Below are 24,789 nucleotides of genomic sequence, written 5' to 3'. Positions count from 1 at the left end.
CCTAACCTTGGAAGAGGGGGCGCAGATGCTCCCGGGTGCCCCGGAACTGCCGCATGTGTGTGCTTGGGTGGGCTGGGACGGGGTGCCTACCGGAAAGCCCACAACTGCGCTCCTTCCAATGTAGAGGGTCAAAAGGAGTGCCAATGCGGCGGCCACCTCACGCCGCCCCACGCAGAACTGAGTTGTCAAGACGAGGGCCAGGTGAGCAATAGACTGTAAGCGGAAAGGGTTAAGAAGCTTCCCCATCATCACCTCACATCTCCCTTCAAATTGCAGCTTCAGTGGATGCATTCTATAAAACAAAGAAACATCTGATGACTACTTGTGGATCCACCCCGGGTTCCTTGGAGGAAGGGAAGAGTGCAAATGCAATAGATAAGAATGGCTTTGCAGGATCAGACCAGTGGTCCAGCATCCTTTCTCCAACAGTGGCCAGCCAGGTGCCTCTAGAACAGCCTTCCTCAACCTGGGGCGCTCCAGATGTGTTGGACTACAACTGGCTGGGGCATTCTGGGAGATGCAGTCCAACACATCTGGAGCGACCCAGGTTGAGGAAGGCTGCTCTAGAAGGTCACAAGCAGGACCTCTGTACTTTATCTAGGGTGACCATATGAAAAGGAGGACAGAGCTCCTATATCTTTAACAGTTGCATAGAAAAGGAAATTTCAGCAGCACCTGCTGTAATTCTCTCTTCATCACAACAGTTAAAGCTGCAGGAGCTTTAACTGTTGTGATGAAGAGGGAATTTCACCAGGTGCTGCATGCATACAAATGACACCTGCTGGAATTCCCCTTTCTATACAACTGTTAAAGATACAGGAGTCCCGTCCTCCTTTTCATGCGGTCACCCTACTTTATCCCTGATCGGTTTTACCCTGATTGTGCATTTATGTAGTATTTTTATATTGTGTTTTTATATAGTTGTTTCTTTTATACTTTGATTCGTGTCTGATGGTTTTAACTTTTGTGAACCGCCCAGAGAGCTTTGGCTATTGGACGGTATAGAAATGCAATAAATAAATAAATAATCCCCTGCATCTGGTCCTCAGATGTATACTGCCACTGAACATGGAGGTTCCACTTAGTTGCTGTTGTTGTTGCTTGTATTTTAAAAGATTTTTAACCTGCATTCCAGGTGCACTGGCCTCACACAACTGCATGCAATACTACAAAAACATCTGCACACAGCGATTTTTAAGCACAAAATGCAGAGTGGAATAAATGTGTCTTCCGATGTGTGTGTTTTTAAAGCAAACTGTGATGAAGCCATACATACCTAACTTGGGTAGGAATTGCCAAAGGTGGGGGGCTACCACTGAGAAAGACCTATTCCTAGAATCCACCAGCCCAATGGTTCATTTTGCTTTCTTAGCCGTATACTCCATGAATTTGTCAGATCTCTTCTTATTAAAGTCACTTTTATATGGAGGGGCTATAGCTCAGTGGTAGAGTGTATGCTTTGCATGCAGGAGGTCCCAGGTTCAATTCCTGGCATGCATCTTTTGGGAGGTTTAACTGAGATCATTAGTGGCTTGTTTTCCAGAGCAAGCTAGCTATTGTACACCTTCCTGATGTACTCAGTGCAGTGGTGGGCAGAACACAGATCTTCAGATGTTTGGGTCTTCAACTCCCAGAAGCCCCTGCCAGCATGACCAATGGCTAGGAATGCTGGGAGTTGTAGTCCAAAAAAATCTGGACACCTGCTCTCTGCACATCCTGGGTTACAAACTTGTAGTGGTTACAACCTTGCATCATAATTCCTTTCTGTGTATATCTCTTTGTGAGACAAGGCCCTGAAGAGCAGCTTATTAATACTGTGAATGAATAAATTTGGTGGATGACCTTGAGTTTCAGTGTTATTAGTATATCAGTGGCGTTGGATAAAATTTACCTGCCTAAACAGCTCTTTGGAGTATCTTCTGGTGTATACTCTGAAATTATCTTTAACCAGACAATTTCCTTCTTCTCATAATGTTAGGTGCCTGGTATTTTTACCCCTTTGGACTCCATCCTTCTATGTTTTCTTGGGGATCTGCAAAGTTGTCTCCTCCTGTATCCAAAAAGCAACACGAAGCAGGAGACTTCGCTGGTTTCTCTGAAGTGAGTGCTCAGTTTATCTTGGAGGTGCGCAATTAGAGAACAGTGAGCCATGTGTAGGAGGTTTTTTCCCCTGTCTAAACATGTGTAGGATTGTGCCCTTACATTATTCAGTCCTGGAAGATACTGTACAATGGATGAGAATAGTCTCACACCTCTGTCTTCCTGTTCCTGGGTTAAAAGGCCCAGCAGCAGGTTTTGTCTCGGCTACAGGCACTGGAGAGACGCTTTGAGACCCTGGAAGCTGCGGCTTTGGTGCTGCAGCACCAGAGGGGGAAGGCCACAGAGGGAGCAGCTCCATCGCATGACGATACCCTGGCGCTGCTGGACGGGCTGGTGAGGCGCCGAGAGACGGCCATGAGAGAAGAGTTCCGTGCAGAGACAGACCTCCACCTCCAGGTAAAAGACACCTCCAGGGAATGAGGCGGAGGAGGGCAGATGGTCGGGCTGCACGCTTGATGCTTTGTTCATTGGTGTGAATAATTGCTTTAATCTCCAGTTTCGAAAGCTCTACAGCTGCCTTCCACAACACAGTGCCCTCCAGATGGGTTGGATTGTAACTCCCATAATTCCCTGCTAGCATAGCCATTGGACATGCCTGCTAGGAGTTGTAGTCCCACACATCTGAATGGCCATGCAGGCAGCAGCCGAAATATGGTGGAGGAGGGGGAAGGGGGGTTAAGCCTTTCCCCTACTCTGTTTTACCACCTAGAATTGCCCTCCTGAAGCTGTTGTTTGCCCCCAAAGGTACCATTGCAACAAGTGGGACCTGAAGGGCAATTTTAGGCAGGAAAACTGCTGGGTGGGGGTATATAATAAAATCTTTCTAAAACAAATGACTCAAACATACTTGTTCATGCTTTTATTACAGTTTTGCAGTATGTGGAACCTGTAACAAAAAGTTGCAGTGGAGAGTCTTCTTGTTCAATATGGCAGCCAGCCAAGATTCAGTTCTATACTCCCTCCTGTTTTCTGTTCCTCCCTGCCCGCCTGTGGCCACTGCATATGTCCAATCCTCGACAGGCTGTTTTTGAGGGGGCCCACCTTAGGGTTCTTTTTTGAATTTTTTAATTATTATTTCTGTAAACTTTGGGGGTCCCCTGAGCTTGCTGACGCTTACTTCTTGTAAATGGGTGGTGCTCTTTTGGCTACACAGTGTACGGATAGGTTTCTTTATTGCATTTATTAATTGATTTGTTCAAAAGCAGATTGTTAATCAGTTATACCTCTTTAAGGGCACAATCCTATGTACGCTTAGACAGGAAAAGAGGTCAACAACTCCCATCATGATGGGAGTTGTAGGATTTCTTTCTGTCTAAAACGCAGAGGATTGTGCCCTAATTGGCTTAAAGCTACATGTCACTTCTCATCTCTGTTTGTTCCTCTGCAGAGTGAGTTGGATATCTTCCGATCCCAACTGCAGAAGGATTTGGAGCATCTCCTGAAGAAAGTCTCCCAAGCTTCTGAGGTAAAACTGGGCCACCTTTTCTTCTTTTTCTTTTTTTTTAAAAAAGAGGCGTACAGATGTTGTGTTCTTGTAGCTTAGATGTTTTCCCTCCATCCATCTCTTGCTGTGGCTTGTTTATACTTTTCTAGTACTAGATATACACATAGTGGCATCCCTTCAGGTGTGTACAAATAGTGGGTGTTGTCCTGCTCCATTGCCCTGTCCTGACCAGTGTTGTTTTTCCCTCAGGAGACGGAGGCCCGGATGCTCCAAATGACTGCACAATGGCAAAGGTAATTTGAGCATCACCAAGTGCCTGCGTACTATGGGATTTCCTAACTCATGAAATGGGAGGGGTTGGGGAACGAATGCACAAATCGGGCAGGAATTGTTCTTTTAGAAACAGCGCTGTTCTCTCTTGAAAGCGATGCTTGGATCTATCCCCAGAAGAGCAGGCTGCATGAGATACTTGAAGGATTCCTTGCTATCAATGCCGCTCCTAACGTCTGCAGCCTTTTAACTAGAGATGCTGCTCACAGAAGGGGCTCGGAGGGGCAGTTTTTAACTGCTCGTTCTCCTGAAGTCGGGCGCCCTTACCTCCATTTGTAATGAACAAGAAGACTTATTTTAAGCCAGCTTCCCTCAACCTGGTGGCTTCCAGGCTAGACTACAACTCCCATCACCTCCAGCCAGGCTGAGGATGATGGAGTTGTAGTCCAACACACCTGGAGGACACCAGGTTGAGGGAAGGCTGTTTTAAACTGGTGATCCACCTTTGGACCTGTGCGGCTACCATTTATTGCACCCAATCAATGAGGCAGCAGACACAGGGTTAGTAGGACTGATTTACTTTAACATGTGCTAGCAAGGGGAACCCCACTGTTATCTCCAACCTCAGCTCGGAGATAGCATCAGGCACCTGCTTTCCAAGGGGATTTTCCTTCAGGTGCTTGGAGCCTAAACCCAGCCCACCCAGCCCCCGGAGGAACCCCAAGAGGCTGCATGGGCCGGAATGGGGTACCCTGCAGACCGGAAGTTCTGCCCTCAGCCCAGTCTCAGTATCCCTATTGCTGAAGGAAGGGGCAACTTCTCAGTCCCAATCTTTGAATTGCCCAGTCTTACTGCCCACGCCTCCGATGACTCTTCTACTGGGAACCCATATTGTTACTTACCAGCATCCTGCTCCACTTCCACATGGGAGGATGGCTGGCATGTGTGTGGGGGGGAGTAGAAGATGGCTGTGCCACTGGAGCAGGACCTGCTCTTGGGTGGCAGAAGCAACCCATCACCAGGTCTACTGCCAACATTGCTAGAGGCTCCTCCATGTACAGTAAACAGGACTATTGCCCTGTCGCTTAGACAAAGCCCTTCTTAGATGAAGAGTGTTGCAGAAGGTTGAGATCTCCTGGTAGATTTCTGGGTGATTTGTGGTAGATCAGGAAGGTACAACCACAAAATGAGGCTGCTAAAGGGAAGAAAGCTAGTAATAGATCATTATTGTTTTATTTTTTGCAAGAGAACTATGAAACCAATCACAGCTGAAGAAGTCATCCTGTTCCTTAAATCAAAGTGCCTGATCTCCATCCTATCATCCCTGTTTTGCACATGGTTCTAGGGGGATGGTGCAAGAGTCCATCCGGGGCTCCAGCCTGGCAACCTCCCATCACCTCAGCTCCCCCGGGCTGCAGTTCGCGGACCGTCCCCATTCGCCTGGCTTGGCTTGTCCCTCGCGAGCCAACCTACGGACTTCTGCACTGCCCTAAGTGGCGTGCTTCTGCGTTTTTTTGTTCTGTGGTCTTTTGTTCCGCGGCATGGCCTGACTCGGCCAGCTGTGGGCTTTTGTGTTGTTGTTCTGGGCAGGTCAATTTTGCGCAGTTTGGGGCAGGGGCACACTCTGCGAATTGTGCAAATTAATGTCTGTGCATTTGTCTCTGGGTTTGCATTGCTCAGTTTGCGTGGGTTGTATGCTTGCTCTGCTCTGAACTCTGCACATGCAAAAACCAGGTTCCTTCTGGCTAGCCCCCACATCCGCAGGCAGGCTCCCCTTCTCAATATTTTTCTCAGTATCATCGTCATCATCATCCCTTCCTTAGTTCGTTTATCCTCACAGCCCAAGCAAAACTTTACTGCAATCTGCTAATTGGTAGGCTCTAGGGCTCAAGTGAAAACCAAAGTAGATTCTGCAAGCTTGGAATCTGCCCACACCCCACTCCGGCTCAAACAATAAATCCACGCCTGCGTGGCCTTGGACTATAGCTTTATCAAACAGCATTGCGAAAATATGCATACATCAAAATGTTATGAGCCAATTTAGAACTCTCTTTTTTAAAAGTGTGTTCATTTTTCCAGCGGTTCACAAAAGAAGCTTGTGAATGGCTCAAATGTGATTCGGGCAGATGGAGGGTCACACGTCACTCCTCTTAACTTGTTTACATTTAGCACCAATGTACTTCAGAGACTGTTTTTCCCCCAAGTCATGCTGTAGTCTTTAAGATCAACTGGGAACTAGGTGCCATTTGACATAGCAGGGATAGGATAAAGAGCCCTACTCAGTGGCTACCCTAAAGCCTTCCTATAGATCTAGAACAATGAGAGCTAGATACCTTTTAGTGTTGTTTCATTATTTAAAGCATTTCACCCCATGCTTTAGCAGAAAAGCGCTCCCTCTACAAAACTGTATTTTGCCATTGTGTTACTTTTTAATAATATTCTACATGTTTTAGATTAACTTTGCTGGTCTGTGACCACAATAAATGAAATGAAAGAAAAAATGGAGAAAAGAGCTCCCATGGGCAATTAAAATCAATAAGAAACAAGACAGTTTCTTTGAAACTGAATTGTCAGTATTCTACTTTCTGTGCAGGACATGAGATTGTGTAACGACTAGTACAGACATGCAAACCGCACAGTTTGTGTTGTACACTCTGGTGTTGCTTTGGGCATGTCAAAATGGGCTTGCTGGAGGAACTCTGCCACTAGCAAGCCTTGTTTTTGAAAAACTTGAGTGGAGGACTGGTGGTTAAATGCCTGCTACTTGAGTTGCATTTTAGGAGCATCTAAACTTTTGTTTTGTTTTCCTTTTGAAGTTCTACACAAGAAGGTCTAATGGGTAATTTGCGAAAGGAGGTGGATACCCTAGAGGCGCAGCTGATGGGGCTGAAGAAGGATTTTGTGATCTTGGCCTCTGATCAGAAGGCATTGTCAAAACACGTGGAGACTCTTCCTGGAGAGATCAAGGGAATGCGAGAAGATGTGAGTTCCCTACTACATTTCATTTGCCTGGGGAGCCTTAGAGTTTTATCCGTAGAATAGACAGCTGGACACATGGGAGTTGGGTTGGGAACTCAACTTTTTTTTATGTAGGGATTGAAATCTCATAAACCAGGGGTGGGGAACTGATGGTCTTCCAGATGTTGTTGGACCCCAACTCCCATCATCCCTGACCATTAGCCATGTGGGCTGGGGCTGATGGGACTTGGAGCCCAACGACTTCTGGAGAGCCACAGGTTCTGCACTATTGTCATAAACCATAATCCACAAGCATCATATGAGTATTCCTCCTCATCTGTCTTCAGATACCTGAGTCACTCAAATTCCACAAGGATAATTCCTAGATTATTTATACATCATTCTGGAACATACTTGGGTGTCTTTTGAGATGGGTGGCTCCTAGCGCTAGCAATCAGAAGGCGTTGTCCAGCCATTCTGTCAATTCTTCTGACTTTTTTGAAGAAAGAAAAAAGACAAGAAAAGCAGTGGGAAATATATGGGGTTTATAAGTGGAAGATGATGTCATCTGCCCACCCTTGTAAAATTCCATGAATGAGGCACAACACACATAAATCCTTGTGTAGAGATACCCTTAACTGATACTGGCTCAGTTAAGACAACACGTTTTTAGCAGGTACCCCACACACAACGTGTTCTCCCTACACCGTTGTGTGACTGTGGACTACCGTGGAGTTGAGTAAAAGGCAACGCAATGTTTGACTGAGAGTTTCTCCACTCTCTCCCCTTCCCTGGTCCTCCCGATGGTATCCCATCAGCCATTGCTGAAAAAAAAAAACCACCCTAATCCCAGCTGCTCTCCTAGAGCGGCACTCGCTCCTTTCACCGCTCTTGCCTGGGAACTGTAGCCAGTGGAAAAAGTCAATGAAACACAATGGAAAATTCTACGGAGCCCTCCACACAACACATAACACAATGGTTATGCAGGAACTCCCCTCTGCACAGCATGGATATTCAGTAGGGAGTGCTTTTCCTGCAGACAACACATTTCTCAAAAGTGATATAAAAACTCCACCGTGGAGTTCTAAAACCACTGTTGAGAAATGTGTTGTCTGAACTGAGCCCCAGAGTCTGTTGTTTGGGATGCAAGTAGCATTGCCACCACTATAGTCCATCTTTCCATGTTTATTTTGAAGGATGGAAATAATTTGGACACATCATAGGGCATCAAACATAAAAAAAAACCAAATACTCATTTTATAATTACCTTTACTCCACAGAAATGGTAAATCTGATTAGAGCACATTTAATTTACAAAAAAGCTCTATTTCAATCTAAAAAAAATCAAAAATCAAAGGAACACTTTCCCCATAGAGGAAACACATCTGGATTCCATACATTGAACAGGATAATCATAAACGTGGTTTGTCTCGTTAAGTATCTCTGTTTCCATCTTGAGAGTCCAAAATGGCCCTTAGAAAGAGTAGATAAATCCCCCAAAATGGAAGCCACATTTCCCATTCCTTATAGTCCATTTACATTCTCACAGAAGATCAGGGCTTAATCGGGGGAAATACATTTATCAAACCTGCTCTTCCATTTGATGATTTTAGGTGGAAATCCAGTTTCCCGTATGGCTTAGCCGATACCTGTCCCAGGCTAGAGAGGACGGAACAGGCAGCCTGTTTCTCCAGCATGAGGAATTCCAGGAGGAGCTCCACAGGCTGGAGCGTAAGATCCTCACCAAGATCTCAGAGGACCAACGTTTGTCTGCACGGGATGTTGGGGTAGCACTCCAAAGGGAAGGAGTCATAGGAGTAACGGAAGAGGTGAGGATCTGGTTATCAGCCGGCCAAAGTGGCTCATCGTGGGCCATTTCTGGGAATTCTGCTGAGTTTGGTGTTGGTCATGTGGGAAGTGGCAGTGCTGGAATGTGAGATCAGTTCTAATGGTTCCCCTTCCTGATTTGTATCTTAAGTGGCTAGTCTTCTGCCTTGAAAGGTCATAATTCCCTAACATGGTGCCCTCTAAATGTGTTTAATTATAACTCCCATCTTCTCAGCTGTCATGGCAAGGAAGGCTGCTGTAATCACTACACTACAGTGGCCAGCTGTGAGGACGTGGACAATTCTTGCTTGTTTTTGCAGAAAGCGCAGATAATATTGTGCGAGTGAGGCAGGGAGGAACAGTGAAGTTGCAACTTAATTGAGAAATAGGGCAGCCTCTGATGAGCCTGTGCACATTTTGGCACAATGATCCCACCAATCGATGGTGCAGCTGCCATGCTGGTGCATCTATTTGCCACTGATGTACAACCAACTGCAGATTTGCAGCAAGTTAGTTGTGTCATCATTCCTAAGGAAGCGCTGCCATTTCTATGGTTCAGCTCTCACTTTGGCAGGACAGAACAAAGCGTTAGAGTTCTGAGAGCCCCTTCCTTGCATTCAGACCTGTTGTCTGGTTTCAGCAAGTGCACCGCATCGTGGATCAGGCCCTGAAGCGCTACAGCGAGGATCGTATCGGAATGGTTGATTATGCACTTGAATCTGGAGGTAGGCAAACCTGGGGTTGACTTTTCCTTCTTGACCGGATAGCTGTTGAGGGACCAAAAGAAAAGTAGCTCATGAACAAAAACTGCATGATGTTGACTGTGAGGAAGGTATCTGATGCAGGAAAGAGGCTGGAATGGGACAGCCTGACAATCTTCTATTTCACCTTTAGTGCCAAAAATTCTGGGGTCAGTTTCAGCTACAAGCTGAAAACCCAGAGAGGGCTCTTCTCCCTCTGCGTCTCCGCATTTACTGTTTCCAAATGCATGATGAGTCTTGTTTCTTTTTCGCGTCCTCTTGCAATGTGCAATTTCTGCAAAGTTGCCCAACCAGAATAACGTACACAAATGGGCATACAGCAGTCCAGTTGCAGTTTGGGACTTGCTAGTTGTACTATTGGGGAATGTCATAGCATCTTTCTCATCTCCTCATCTCTCACCTACGGGATGGTCTGTGCGCCAGCTCTCTTCCTGTTGAGCCATGGGCAAAACAATGTGGCTTGACCTCACCTGCGTTTCTTTAATTCCAGGAGCCAGTGTTATCAGCACCCGGTGCTCAGAAACCTATGAGACCAAGACTGCGCTACTTAGTCTCTTTGGCATCCCTTTGTGGTACCACTCTCAGTCTCCACGAGTCATTCTCCAGGTATGGATCAATTACAAAAACTGCAGTGGCCCTGCCCTACCCTCCAGTCACCCTATTCTCTCCCTAACATCTCATCAGGTTTATTACCTTTTCATCCAGCTCTTTGTCCCGGGAGCATACATGGGGATCATCCCAGGTTATCCCCACATCCATATGAGGTAGGTTAGCCACACACACACGCACACACACGCAGAGAGTGCGCGCGCGCATCTGGCCTGGTCGGCAGAATACAGAGGATGGTATCGAGATGTTGGCCAAAAATGTAGAGCTGGAGATACTCATGTCTTTGCGTGTGCTGTTGCAAACTCATTCCATGCAAATAATATCTGCACCAAATGGAATTTGTCTTCTTGAGAGGCTCAGTTTTTACCTTGGGTCTCTTGTGGTCATCGTGGGCCAAAAAAAAAAAAGCTTTGCAGGTGACGTCTCTCCGGCACGAAAAGTCAGTTAAGTCCCCAACTTTTCCAGCACACAGCTTCACAAGAAAGCCCCGTGGTGGCTGCTGCATCATATACCCAATGCAGCGTCACACGCAGTCACCGTGGGGCTTTTAAACCGTGTAGACAGCCCCCTGGTGCAGCAAAGTCACCTTTTCACTGCATTGAGATTTATACAAAATCTCAGTTGCCCCTTTATGGAAGATTGCTGCCCCTTGTGGCACAATCTTGTTTGTTCAGAATTAAGCTGCATTTTATTTAATGGGGTTTGCTCCTGTGTGAGGGTGTATAGGAGTTAAGCCTAAAACAGCTTCAAAACTAAGCCCAGAAAAGTTACTAGCCTGCAAATGACTTTACCAGTCAGCTAAGAGGCTAGTAGGTTGCATACCTCTGATCACTGTAGAAGAGGAACAACTACCGCTTCCAAGGCCAGCACAAAAGTGTTGGCTATTAGCCTACTGGCAGGCTAGTAAAAGTAATTACCTTTTACCATGTCGGCTGATAAAAGAGGGACTGACCTTTCCGCCTCTCCTCTACCAGCCAGCTGCATTTTTCTCTTCCTCCACTGTCAGCACAGAAACCAGGCCGGTTGGCAGTGGAGGGATAGAGTGATCTGTCCCTCACCCGCTAGCCCTGCTCACTCGCCTGCAAAGAATTACTTGTCACCCACGGGGATTGGGCAAGTTGTTAAATACAAGACCGAGTTCTTTTGCCCTCTTTTTTTATGGAAAGCGGCAAAGGTCTGATTCAAATCTGACACCAAGGGCTAGTCAAGTTCTGGCTGTACTTTTCCTCTTGGTCCTTGAGTATTAACGTATCCCTGTGTTTTGGGATAGAAGGGCGAAGTCTCACAATGTGCACTTCTTACCGTTAACTAAAGCCCGGTGTGCTTTGATTTCATTGCAGCCAGATGTCCACCCTGGGAACTGCTGGGCATTCCAGGGCTCTCAGGGCTTTGCTGTCATCCGCCTTTCGAGCAACATCCGCCCCACGGCTGTGACGCTAGAACACATCTCCCGATCCCTCTCGCCCAAAGGAACGATCCCCAGCGCCCCCAAGGACTTCGCTGTCTTTGTAAGTCATCTCTGCGGAGGACTGGGGAACGTAGTAGGGAGGGCAACTTAAAGCAAGGCATGCGTGAGCCTGGGGAGGTATTCATCAGTCAGAGCAGGGGGCAGCAGCCTACGATGGATGACTCCTCCCATTCTCTGGAGCAGGTGTGAACAACACACTGCCCAGCTGCCCCCCAAAATTGTAAGACTACGGAACACCAAAAGGGACAAAATTAGCTTGCGAACAGAGCAGCTACAGGAGCCAAAGGTGAGAAAGAAGCAGCAGCCTGCAGGGTAAACTGAAGGAGGCAAAAATGACCCCTGGACCTCCCAAAGTTGCCCCTCCTGCTCTAGAAGCAGGGCTTCTAGAGGCTTCTAGTTCTTTCTCACCGGAGGAGTCTCCTACCACTTTTTGTAAGAAGAACTGCAAGGTGGGCTTCATAATTTTGTCCAACTCTATTGGATCCCAGTGAGGGTTTTGGTATTTCATTCCCACAGGAATTCCCAGGAGACTATTCCAGAACATTTCTGCTCTCCTAGCCATCCTAAATTTTTTAGTAGCCAGTTTGTACCCATTGGTTCTAGTCCCCACGGATGCCTTTAAACTAAATCATTGGAGGCATTACATCAGAATCAACTATTTTTAACCAGGACTTACATGTACTCTATTTTCCCATCCAAGTGCATGGAGAGAAGTTGGCTGGAACTCTCTCAACAACTGCTGCTCTGCTTTCTAGCCTTCAGGCCTCAACTATTTATTTACATTTGGATTTACATCCTGTTTCCCCCCCCCCCCCCCCGCTGCCATCCTCAAAGTGGCCCGTAGCTTTTATACAACACAAGGCTACATTAGAAACTATTTCTTTAACAGGGATGGGTAACATGTAGCCCTCCAGAAGTTGTTGGAGTGCAACTCCCATCATCCATCACCACTGGGTGTGCTGGCGAAGCCTGATGGGAGTTGCATTCCAACAACATCTGGAGGGCCACACATTCCCCATCTAACTTAAAATGAAACAAATCTACCCCAATTGGAGCAGGCACCTGTGCAATTCCCGCCTGCCTGCCTCCCACTTTCTCCTGTTCCTTGCCAAAGGCAATAGGTATTAGATGGTTGTGGGATGGGGAAAGGGACCGCCCAGCTGGAGCAAGCACCTGGTTCGTCTTCATCTGCCTCCCTCTTCTTCTCCTAGGTCAGCAGGCATGCACAAGCAACCAGTTCTAACTTAGCGTGACCATATGGAAAAGAGGACAGTTTCTTTAACAGTTGTATCGAAAAGGGAATTGCAGCAGGTGCCATTTGTAGGCATGCAGCACCTGGTGAAATTCCCTCTTCATCACAACTGCTAAAGCTGCAAGAGCCCTGCCCTGTTTTGTATCTAGTCATTCTAGTATAGCTAAAGTCTTAACCTGGTGCCAAAAAGATGACAAGATGATCTTCATTTGCTTTGCACGTGCAGAAACAATGGTCCTCATGGTGATTTAGCTTCCTAATCTAGCTTACCTTTCTTCTGCCGCCACCCCCACCCCCACCCCCCGTTTGCCCTCATAGATGTGAAAGAAACATGCCTTTCCCCCTTTTTAAAATGAAAGCTGTGAATCTTGGAAGTTCACATTCTCTGACAATATACAGCGTGAATACAGATGTGCAAGATAACTCTTGGGGCCTGGGTGAAGGAACCATTGTTGAGGGTAGCAAAAGGTTATTTCAGGTGGTGGGAACAGTGGGAGAATTGACTAGGAGTGCTGGAACAGACAGGGGCCAACAAGATGGGCAAATCTAAAATGCAAAATCACATTACTTTTATTCCAACTTTTAACATATCATGGCTTCTCCCAGAGGATCCTGGGAATTGTAGTATAATGAAGGTGCTGAAAATTCTCTATTGGGTATCCCAAAGCCTCTCTCTGAGAACTGCTATTCCCAGGAAGAAGGAATTACTCCCGACAGCTCTTGCAATTGTGGTGTTGATTGAGATTCCAGAATTGGGTCTGTCTTGGGGAAAGGAGGAAGGGGATTAAGTGCTCATAACTATCAGCCTTCTCCTCCCCACCCGCTGCTCCTATGCCTCCCTTACCTCCTCACTGCCCTGTATTGTTTTATTCTGGCATGAAGCTACAGAAGCCATCTTTAACTGCACGTCCCTCTCTCTGATCCCGTGACTCCTCTGTTCTCCCCATGGTCCTTCCCTCCTATCGCCTCCCCTTTCCCAACCTGTATTTGTTTCTGCAGGGTTTAGATGAAGAAGCCCAGCAAGAGGGCATCCTCCTGGGGCAATTCACGTACAACCAGGATGGGGATCCCATCCAGACATTCCACTTCCAGGTACAAAAGAGGACAAGGGATGAAGGGTAGAGTGGGATGAGGGGGCTCATAGCTAACTAGGGGAGGATTGGAGAGTGACTGGGGTATGCTGGGAGTTGCAGGCCAACACAGCTGGAGGGCACCAGGTTGGGGAAGGCTGGCCTAGGCCCTGCGCAAGAATATATTCCGCTTTTATTTTTCCCACTTCAGGATGAAGATAAGAGAGCAGCTTTTCAACTGGTCGAGCTGCGAGTTCTCAGCAATTGGGGCCACCCGGAGTACACCTGCATCTATCGCTTCCGTGTCCACGGGGAGCCGGTCCCTTAACCCCGCCGAGCACCACGGTCTTGCTCGCTGGCTACCTCAAGTTCTGTGCCTCGGACTGACGCAGGCAAACAGAAAAGCCGTGCCAGAAAGGAGAGCGGGTCAGGATGGGGGTTGCTTCTTATTTTGCCCCTAAATGAGGTGTGAGGGGACTACGCTGACGCCCTCCCCAGGTGTGTCTCTCCTGATAAAAATACCTTCCAGTGTGCCGAGGGAGAAAGAGGGCTCTCCTTGATTTGGTATTTTATATTCAGCTGCTTTTTTTAAAAAAAAAAAAGTTGATGTTTTAAAAAAGAAAAGCCTATGCAGTTCATATCTTTCCCTTCCCACCCACCCCAAACAAAACCTTTTAGGGTGTCATGACAATCCCTCGTAGTCCTAGTGGTGTTTACGTCTTCATCATATCATATTTGGGGGGGGGGGCTGGGGGGTTTAATGTATTTATATCATCTGCCTCAGCTGAGGAGACTTAGTGCCGTTGCTTTTTCCCCTCCTGAGTTGGCAGGATTTTGATTGTTTTTATCATCCAACCATGTAAAGCAACTTGATGTCTACTGCAGTAGGAGCCCATGATGCTGCACAGTAGGAAACGGGCATTTATTTCAAGTGTTTAAAAACTGGAGGCTGCAGTCCTGAAGGATGGGGAGGAAAGAGTCTTGTTTTCTGAAGGAAAACAGTGGAAAAGTAAGCTGGAGCACTGGAAACCGCTCACGGCCTGTCAGGATGGCTTACCACTGAAACTCCTTCCCATTCTGCAAGGCTTAGGCCTAGAGCGACAGGATGATTGAGTGCTCTCAGGACCTCACGCCAGCATGGAAGTGCGTACGCCAAATCCCAGATACATGGGGGCTGATTGTTCATGCTGAGTGGTGAAGGGAAAAGCATCCCATGTGTGCTTAGAGGCACCCATCTTTGTCTCCCATATTCCACAGCTGAGCCTTGATAATAAAATATCCGGCCCAAAGAGAAAACCTTGATGAGCCCACCTCACATTAAACTCTGCCTTTATTCTGCTTGAAGAGGAAACAGGCCTGTCTTGCTCTCATGCTGCATGCTTTTACTCATGAGCTGCTGCAATATAGGTTGTGCAGTAGTGCAAATGGCTTCATATGCGCAAAAAGGGTGAGATGCTTATTTTAGCTTATATACATACATACACACACACACACACTCATAAGGCAATAGGGTAGCAAAGGCCTAAGGTTAGTACCCCCTCCTTGATTCCTCTTCCCTACCCTAATCCTCCATAGGCCAAATGAGGAATCGCTGCAGGCCAGATTAGGGTCTCTGGCCAGAGGTTCCCTGCCCCTTGCCACAATGTGCATGTAGCCACCTTGTAAAACGGTCACGTGCATTGGCTTGCTAAGGGGCTGAAGGTACCACCCTTCTACAGCTGATCTGCACAGGTAGCAGCATGAGGAGGTAGAATACTGAGATGGTGCACTGGACTCAGTACAAGAGAAGGGCTCCCAGTTTTGAATGCATCCTTGCATTAATTACATTTGGTTAAAGCCTCCCTGTGAGTAGAAAACCAACACAGCAAGGAGCAGGCTAAGTAGAACCCCTCTCCCTGAGGTGCTAGTTTTCAACTTGTAGGGAATTAAAAAATGAGATCCCCACCTTCTCTCTGAAGTGGTATAGCCTACCTGACTTCCTCATTCTGCTGCACATGTAGAATAGTCCACTCTAGGAATCTAGAAAAATCTGTGGTAAAGTTCTCAGTACTACTTGGTAAGACAATAGACCTATCAGGCGTTTACTTTTACACCTTGGTAAGTTACCTCTTGGTAACTAGGTCATCTCTGTTTGCCCTCAGTAAAAGTTCTACTTGGAAGGAACAGCCTTCTTGCTAGGGATACCTCATAAAATAGTGCCTTCATCTAAAAGGCTTCTACCAAACTAAGGGGGAAGACAGATGGGCATAGTTTGAGATCCATGTAGAACCCTGCACGCATACAGCCTTCCAAGCTGAATTGAACTCGGGAGCAATCGGTTCTTCCTCTTTTCAAGGGAAGCCGGCTGTGCCAGGTGTTGATGGGCTGACTGTTGTGTCAATCAAGGGGAAACCTCCCTTCACCTCTCCAGCCAGCCGTGCAGAGTGCTGATTGCAACAACATCCAACCAGTCAGGAAGCCACTCTCTTCCCCATTTGGCCAGAGCAATATTTTCACTATATTAAATAATAATAAAAAAAAACTGGGGAAAGGGCGGTGGGTTTTTTTAAGCCTGAAGCCAAAACCCTCCCAAAGGCAGGGGAGGGGGGAGAGCAGACAGGGAGTGTTGGGGAAGGAGACGCCACACTGGAGTCAGAGCTGTATAGAGGAGCGAGGAGGTTGGAGAAGCAGAGTTTGTGCCCCAGAAAACCCCACCCTCGGTCCAGCTGTCTTCTTTGCTCTATGTACAGAGGCAGGCAGGCAGACTGCTGCTGTGTTTAGCCTGAGCATTTCTTCTGCTTTTTGTTTTTTGGATGTAAACAACTCTTTCTTAGCTGTGGCTGCAGGCCTGGTAGCCTCTGCATACAGTTGAGGAAGCCATGACAGGATAAAAGCTGTTATTGGTTCCATGTACCTATCAAGAGTGTCGGGCAAACTTTAATGCAACTAGAATGCAACTAATAGAAAGCAACAGTATCATGTTGGCCTCACCCACATCAGTATTAAAAATAAATAAAAAAAAGTTAAAAGGTTAATGAATGTGACTCAAATGACCTAGCGTGTACTTAGCTAGTGGAGAAACTGTGTAATGTAATTCCTGTCATCTAGAGCAGCTTAGCAAAAACACGTAGATGTAAATAAATATAAGCTCTGTTAGTATTACTAGGCCCTGTGAGTTAGCTATAACGTAGAGCAGATGCACCCAGGAGAAAACTCCTGTAGCTGGTGTTTCGGGGGGAGTGCAAGGGCACACTAAAGCAGCAGCACTGCTTGTTCTGTCCTTATTTGCACCACCCATGGTTGCAGGCTTTAAAAGGGTGGCAGTCTAGAACCTACCAATTGACCACCCATCCACTCAACACTAAGGTAGCTGGTAATGGTTCCTGTAGCTCTTTGTCAAGCTTACAGTAATGATCTACATTATTGGAGGAGGCATCTCATATCAGGCATCAATAATATGTGCTTTGGCCTACAGCGAACACCTTGTGGAGTGTTTTTGATGACTACATGCAGCTTGACAATAAACATCAGTTCCAGCATTCCCTTCCTCTATGATACAAGTACGGCAGTAACATGGGAGAAGGCAACTCTTGCATCTGATCCTACAGATATTGGCCTGGTTTGCACATAACGTGAACACATGGTCTATTTAACCCATAGCTTGTTGCTCTACCCAGGATTTATCTGGCCAACTATCGAGCAAACTCTCATTTGTTCTCTCAATCCCTGGTTATTCGTTTCCCTCCTTTTTTGCCCACTCCCTCCCTGTATCCCATTTGCTTCTATGGTGTCATAGGACTGGCATCTAGAGCAGCTGTGTATTTTTCAACTGCTTTTGTCTGCTGCCTCAGCAGCCTGGTGCAACAATCCATGGTTTAAACAACCCAAGAGTTTACAACCCAACAAAAAAATGAGTTCTCTTTTTGTATTTATTGTCCATGGTTAAAAAGCCTTGGTCACTACAACCCACAATTCAACAGTCCATACCATGGGTTAGTGTTATGTGTTAACCAGGACATTACATAATCTGACATGTAAAAATCGCACCATTCCTGAAGGAGGGTGTGTCAGGCTTGCACATAACAAAAATACATCAGCTTCATTTTTTTTCCTACTCCACCTTTTTACTTTCATCAGAAAGACAGAAGGAATAAATCAGAGATGCCTCAAAAATTTCAGCCGTGAGCCGTTCTAGATAAAATAAAAGCCTCTTTCAGTCTGCAACTTTTAGTACCCTGTTTCCCCGAAAGTAAGACATCCCCCAAAAATAAGACCTACTTCCAGTTTTGACTCTCGCTGTAATATAAGGCATCCCCCCAAAAACAAGACCTTTTTTTTTGTTCAACAATAAATGTGTACCGTATTCTTCTTCATGGAAAAATAAGACATCCCCTGAAAATAAGACCTAGCGCATCTTTGGGAGCAAAAATTAATATAAGACACTGTCTTATTTTCGGGGAAACGCTAGAGAGCAGGTTGTGCTTCTGCAAAGAATTTGCTCCATGTTTTTTAGATCAGCTAATGGTATGGTACTGGGAGATTTGTGTGTGTGTGTGTTTTTTTAAAAAAAATACATCCATGGATATGTCTTTTTGTAGCTATGTATTTGAACCAGAGCTTAGCTCTTATCTTTGTACTCCTCAATAGATGGGGACGTGTTAAGCACTGATATTATTTTTTTAACATGTTTGCTTGTCTTTTACCATTTATAAAAGAGAGGTTGATGGTTGGCTGTACTTGGGAGAAAACTGAGAGAAGCCTGTAAGAGTGTGTATGCAAGACCACAGTTTTACCATGCCAGCTTAATCAATCTGGCAAAATTACCTTGCCTTGACTCCATACAATATTGTATGTAAATCACTGATCCATTACTTACATTAAAAAGGTGGTGTGTTTCACTATCATGAATGAATGTAAAAACTTGATCAATAATCAAGAGTGACCAAATCAACATTCAGTGGTCTTGGGTGTGAAGTTGGAGGAATGTGATGTTTTTCTAGCTCTAGTGTCCCTGCCTATTGCTGTGTCAGCATCCAGACACGCTTAAACTGAGCAAAACTGGCAACGGATACATCCTTTTTGCTCCGTGGTACTCATATGAGTGTCATTCTCATGTCAGCTCCCTGAACACAGCCACAGCACTCACAGGCAGGTGCAACTGGTTTTGACATGACCATGAACATACATCTGGGGCTGCCTTGGCCATGCTGTCTGTGAATTCTAGGAGTTGCAGCCACACACATCTGGAGGGCACTAGATCACCGAAGGCGATTCTAGGGTTTAGTTGTCGACTAGGAAGCACCATGGCACCTCCTACTTTCAAAATAACAATGCACAGTTAACATCTGGAATGCACTTATAGGGCCCATTCAGAAGACACCTTAAACCATGGCTTTAACCATGGTGAATAAGGCTTTTTGCTTTGTTCACCATGGTTAAAGCCATGGTTTAAGGTGTCTCCTGAACACAGCCCAGCTTTCTGGCTTAACCACCATGTTTAAAGCCATGGTTTAAGGTGTCTCCTGAACCCCGGCTTTCTAGCTTAACCACCATGTTTAAAGCCATGGTTTAAGGTGTCTTCTGAACGGGGCCATAGAAGGTAGTAGCAAGTACGAAGCACCATCCAAAGCATGACTTCTCTTCCCCCTGCCCCCACCCCCTTCGTTCCTTTGGGCCTGTCCTCTTATACTGTTTAAAGTGCCATGTACACTGATGGCACTATATTAATAAACAACAGTAGTAATAATAATGCTTCTATGAAAACAGCTACCTACAATGCAGTGGGGGGGACACACACAATTTATATCTAAGACTGTAGCCTGTTGCAAATGCTGCACTGTTTTGTTCATTATTTTATATCTACGGATTGTAATTTATGCCTATGCAAAAGAAACCCGAGACAATAAATGATTTTTTGTAAAAGAAATTAGACTGACTGTTGGTGGGGAGGGGGTGTTATTAATTTGTTGTTTTACAAGTGGGAAGACTGTAAATGCTGAAGAGTAGAAATTCTGCTGGAAGCAGCATTGCCTTTCAGAAGGCCCCCACACCTGCTCCAAGCATCGACACGCATTCTAGCAGGACTGGCCTATCTCTTCCCATAAATCAGCCTTCCTCAACCTAGGGTGCTCCAGATGTGTTGGACTGCATCTCCCAGAATGCCCCAGCCCACACATCTGGAGCGCCCCAGGTTGAGGAAGGCTGCCATAAATGTTATCACTGCGCTGCTATGGACAATGATAATGTAACGGGAGATAGAAAGGTGCCATCTGAAATTACCATTCTAGTAACATGCAATTCGTCATGGCAATCTCCAGGTACCCCTGGCGGTGGCTGCACATTCCCAACAAAAGGCCCGCTTGGCTGGCCACTCTCATATTGCCTCCACTGGATGCATAAGTTTGCTTTTGCCCATAGACCTCCCTTGCTGCACTAGGCAAAGTTGTAAACTGAGTAGTGGAGGAAGATGCAATAATATTTGACTTAGTTAAATGCATTTCGTAATCTCCTGATCCAGGTTTCCTGGAGTAAGGCAGGGAAAGGGCAGCAGAAGAGAGAAGGTTTTGAATCTGGAAAGGGGTCTTGCAGCTTCCAGAGTTGAATGGAGGCTTTTCTTTAAAAATAAATAAAACACTGAGCAGAAGGTCTTTCCCAAATACAGCCATGATAGACGCTGCACCTGACTGCCTGCATGAAAGGGAAGAGGAGCCCTCAGCTAGACCAAACTCTACCCCTAAACAAGGTCAGGTGACACTGATGTCTCCCACACCTCTTCTAATTTGAGTAAAATGCAGCTATAATACTGGATTCTCCTCATATTTAACTGTCAAAAGACAATTTGCATTTCAGTTTCAGATATAGGCAACTTGGTACCCTCCAGATGCTTTTGACTTCAACTCCCACAATCCCTGACCATGTTGGCTGGGGATTATGGGAGCTGTAGTCCAAAAGCACCCAGAGGATACCAAGTTGCCTTCCCTGGAACTACTGCGGTGTGCCTTCTCTATCAAAGAGAACCACGGGCAATTAAGGCCAAGACTGCTTGGCTGAAATCAGTGTTCTTACCTCCCCGCTCTGGAATTTTTCACAATGCTGACGACTTTGAACTCGTTTGGGGGGTTGTTTTGAGCATTTGGCCTCTGATACATTACTATAATAGGCCGTATGCCCAAACATTTTGAAGAAATCCATTTTGGAAGAGTTTCAGTGGCTGATGCCCAAGGATGAAAGACTCTGTACTCAACTCTTGCCCTTCCTTCCTTCCTTACAATATTAGCAGGGCAGCAGTGAACAGCTGGGTCCAGGTGAGAATAGACGTGAGAGGGTGTGGCCCCACCTGCCTTGAAGGAAACAGTTATGAGACCGCTACTAAAGAAAAAAACACAACCTTGGACCTTGGAGAAGGAAATACTGTGCAACGGCAAATGTCCCCCTTTGGGGCAAGGCACTGGAGTAGGTGGGGTCCCTGCAACTGAGCCACTCTTGGACGACACAGCCACAGATTATCTGGATCAATTTCCATCGTGCTTTGGGCCTTGGGTTGGCAACGCAGTTGCATTCATCGCCTTAATGGATGACCTACACTATGAGAAGAATGGGGGGGGGGGGGGAGATACGTAACCCAACTCATCCTCATGGACATGTGGCAGCTTGCAGTTCCATCAATCGTGCTATATCCTTCCGGACAGGCTGTCAGGATTGGGGGCCGTGTGATCCAGTGGTTCTGCTCCATGGCACTTACACAGTGGGGCTTTGCAGCCCTCTAATTCGTCTCCCATTCTGTTTTAACCTCTACCTGAAGCTGCTGAGTGAGATCATTGTGGTGAGGTGTCATTAACGTACCAATGATGCCTATTTCTATTTCTCGTTTAATCTAATTCAGGTGAGGCTGAGGAAGTGCTGAATTGCTGTCTGGAAAAGGTAAATGAGATTCCCTCGAAAGTACACAGAGGTGCATAGCCTAGAGACACTTTGGGAAGACTCAGTACAGCCTCGCTCCGGTTCTCCATGTTCTGGTCCTTTTTAGATAATTGTAAGGCTTTCATGAGGACTACCCACAAACATTACTCAGAGGCTTCAGTTGGAGCAAAACTGAGCTCCAACTGACAATTCACTGGGACCATCAAAGGGAATACCTATTTCTTGTCTTAAAAACAGCTGCACTGGCTGTGATGTTTTCAAACACAATTCAAGGTGCTGCTTCTTAGCTGAGAGGACTACCTTCAGCCACACCAACCTGCACAAGTATGAAGATCTTCGTTACAACTGCTTTTCAGTGTTTCCCTGCCTTGAATAGAGAGGCAGGTGATGACTAGCATGGCCTGATGCAAACAAGAACATGATTCATGCACTACTAGTTGTGTAGAAGAAGGGATTTTAGCAGATGTAGCTGTGATGGTTGGATGAAAGGCCTTCCCGGGAGCAGGGTCCCAGCAACAGAATACTCTTCCTGGGGAAGCTTGCCTGGCACAGACTTTTGATGTCTTTCCTCAGGCCTTTTAGATCATTATATCTCCAACATCCAGATTAGTAAATAAATATATATTGCGGTCTTAATGCATGGAGGATAAGGCTATCAATGGCTACTGGTCAAGATGGCTAGATATTACCTCCAGTATCAAGGCAGCAAGCTGCCCAATACCAGTTGCTGGAGAACACGGGCAGGAGGGAGCTATTGTGCTCATGACCTGCTGGTGGGCTTCTTGTGGGCCATCTGGCTGGCCACTGCGGGAGCAGAATGCTGGACTAGATTGGTCTTTGGTCTATTTTATTATTTATTATGTTTCTATACTGCCCATCAGCTGTACGTTTCTGGGCAGTTTGCAAAATAGGAACTAGCACGGCTCTTTTTGGAAGGAAAGGAACCTCTCGTGCAAGCACTGAGTCTTTACTGACTCTTGGAGGGACGCCAGCTTTCGCTGATGTTTTCTTGGCAGGCCTTATAGCGGGGTGGTTTGCAGTTGCCTTCCCCAGCCGTGATTACCTTTCCCCCAGCTAACTGGGTACTCATTTTACCGACCTCGGGAGGATGGAAGGCTGAGTCGACCCGAGCCAGCTGCCTGAAACCAGCTTCCGCTGGGATCGAACTCAGGCCGTGGGGAGAGTTTCAGCTGCAGAAGCTGCTGCTTTTCCGCTCTGCGCCACACGAGGCTTACATTCCATTAATCTGTCACATTTCTCCTTTTTCAGAGTCACTTTGTGAACAGGTTTGTACGCTTTCATCAATGGCGGTAAAAAAGTAGTCAGGGATGGGGATGAAAACTTATGTAAGAGGCACATCCCCACCACCACACACCAGTTCAGGTCAGCACAGTAACAATAACCCTAAACGGAGCATTGACTTTAGAGAGCTTCCCATACTTAAAGCAAAGAACTAGCGTTTGCCTTGCCGGCTGACCCTTCTGTCAGGCTGATTTTTACAAGCGCCAGAGTGTCCCTCGCCCAGAACAGCCAGCCTTCCTCAGAGAAGTCCCAGCCTTGCAAAGATGTATGCTTAAGAGTTTGGTCTAGTCTCCTTTTACACTTCAGGCATCCGCCCCCTGCCCTATTCTCAACACAGTGGGGAGAACTGAAAACAACACGCCATTTATTTTGACATTTTTAACAAACCATTCTTTTTTTATTATTTATTTTTACACCATGCCAGCCTCAGTAGTCTTTAAATGCTGGTCACAAAAGACAACACAGCACTGTGTGATTTTGTTTTGATTTTTTAAGATTTTGAAAAAGGAAACCTTCAGCACAGCACATTCCTCTTTCAGAACTAAGGAATGGTGAAAGAGACAGAACACCACACGGAGGTCTCCACTTCCCTTGGAAACTGAAGGCAACGGGATCGATGTACTGCCTGATGTCACTACAGGGCCAAAGGCACCCAACGGAGCAGGCTGCCATCTCGCTTTTGCCCACCCCACCCTCACGCTCCCATTCCCTTTCGAGGGTGCCATCAATCCTGTAGCTGCCGAGGACCATGTCCAAAAGACATCAGGGAGAGGAGGCAAAAAACAGCCTTCCCTAAACTGGTACCTGCCCCATGTGCCGGACTACAACTCCCGATAACTCCAAGGCTGAGAATGATGGGAGTTGCAGTCAAAGACGTCTGGAAGGTACCCGGCTGGAGGAAGTTTGTATGAAATGCCTACCTACTCGTTAAGGTTCACTAACTTCCAAGGAATTTAGTAGTAGGGTTTTTTGTTGTTTTTAAACGATGAGGACGGACGACATTTGAGACAGCAACATGGGGGAAACGGTTTTAAAAGTTACAAACCAGTGAACTACAAACCTGGTGCTCTTTTCATTTCTTCTGAAAAAACCCACAACAAGAACAACAGGATGCCGGTTAAAAAGACGTCAGTTCGGAACAAACGCCTTGAACAGACGCTGCAAATGTCTTCTATTAAAGTTATAAAATGGAGCAAGTGTGTGCCCAGATCAGAAAGCACAGCTCACAGCTGCCGTCAGTAAACCTCGGACCGGCTCTGCCAAAACAGGCAACGGCCCCATTGCTGGCGAGGCTAAAATTTGAAGAGAGGGTGAAACAAGGCCTACAACCTGGCCTCTAACACTACGGGGCAAGGCGGAAGGGGTGGCGGCACCTATTTCCATGATGTGGACAGAGCTGCACCTTCTTGCCTTACACTGGCCTGGTGCACTCCAGGTGTATTAGACTGTCATTCCCATAATTCCCAGCCAGCATGGCCAATAGCGTCATGGGAGTGGCGGTCCAACCCATTCGGAAGGCACCAGGTTCGAAAGGCTGCTTTACACACAAAGGGAAGAGATGCTCTTGACAGCATCTGATCTAGCAGAGGGGAGGGAAACGCTGCCTTGAATGACATTTCGGAAGCCACAGGGATGAAATGGGAAAGTGACTCGAAGCCAGCTTGCGCCAGCTCTCTCCCCCACCCCACAATATTTGCACACGTAGCCGGTTGCAGAACCAGACACAGCCGACGCTCACGAGTGTGAGGCCACCCAGGGCTGGCTCTGTCAGAAAAACTTCATCTTTGAACACAAGGCCCCAGAAAGATTGTGCGCCATCAACGCTCTTT

General features: G+C 46.5%; 1 protein-coding gene across 1 annotated transcript in view; it reads left to right on the top strand.

The window, feature by feature from the left end:
* SUN2 (Sad1 and UNC84 domain containing 2) overlaps nt 1-19,664 on the top strand; it is a 40,401-nt gene extending 20,737 nt beyond the window's left edge. Inside the window, exons 8-18 of the mRNA XM_063133533.1 lie at nt 1,979-2,100; nt 2,281-2,496; nt 3,488-3,565; nt 3,794-3,837; nt 6,631-6,796; nt 8,386-8,601; nt 9,240-9,324; nt 9,851-9,966; nt 11,310-11,477; nt 13,689-13,781; nt 13,971-19,664. Of these exons, the coding sequence (XP_062989603.1) occupies nt 1,979-2,100; nt 2,281-2,496; nt 3,488-3,565; nt 3,794-3,837; nt 6,631-6,796; nt 8,386-8,601; nt 9,240-9,324; nt 9,851-9,966; nt 11,310-11,477; nt 13,689-13,781; nt 13,971-14,087 (1,421 nt within the window). The 3' untranslated portion in view covers nt 14,088-19,664. The remainder of the gene's footprint in view (nt 1-1,978; nt 2,101-2,280; nt 2,497-3,487; nt 3,566-3,793; nt 3,838-6,630; nt 6,797-8,385; nt 8,602-9,239; nt 9,325-9,850; nt 9,967-11,309; nt 11,478-13,688; nt 13,782-13,970) is intronic.
* Nucleotides 19,665-24,789: the final 5,125 nt, after the last annotated feature.

This window comes from Elgaria multicarinata, chromosome 9, assembly GCF_023053635.1.
Source record: "Elgaria multicarinata webbii isolate HBS135686 ecotype San Diego chromosome 9, rElgMul1.1.pri, whole genome shotgun sequence".
NCBI classification, from domain to species: domain Eukaryota; kingdom Metazoa; phylum Chordata; class Lepidosauria; order Squamata; family Anguidae; genus Elgaria; species Elgaria multicarinata.
Note: the sequence above shows the minus strand (reverse complement) of the source record. Positions and strands in the feature narration are given on the sequence as shown.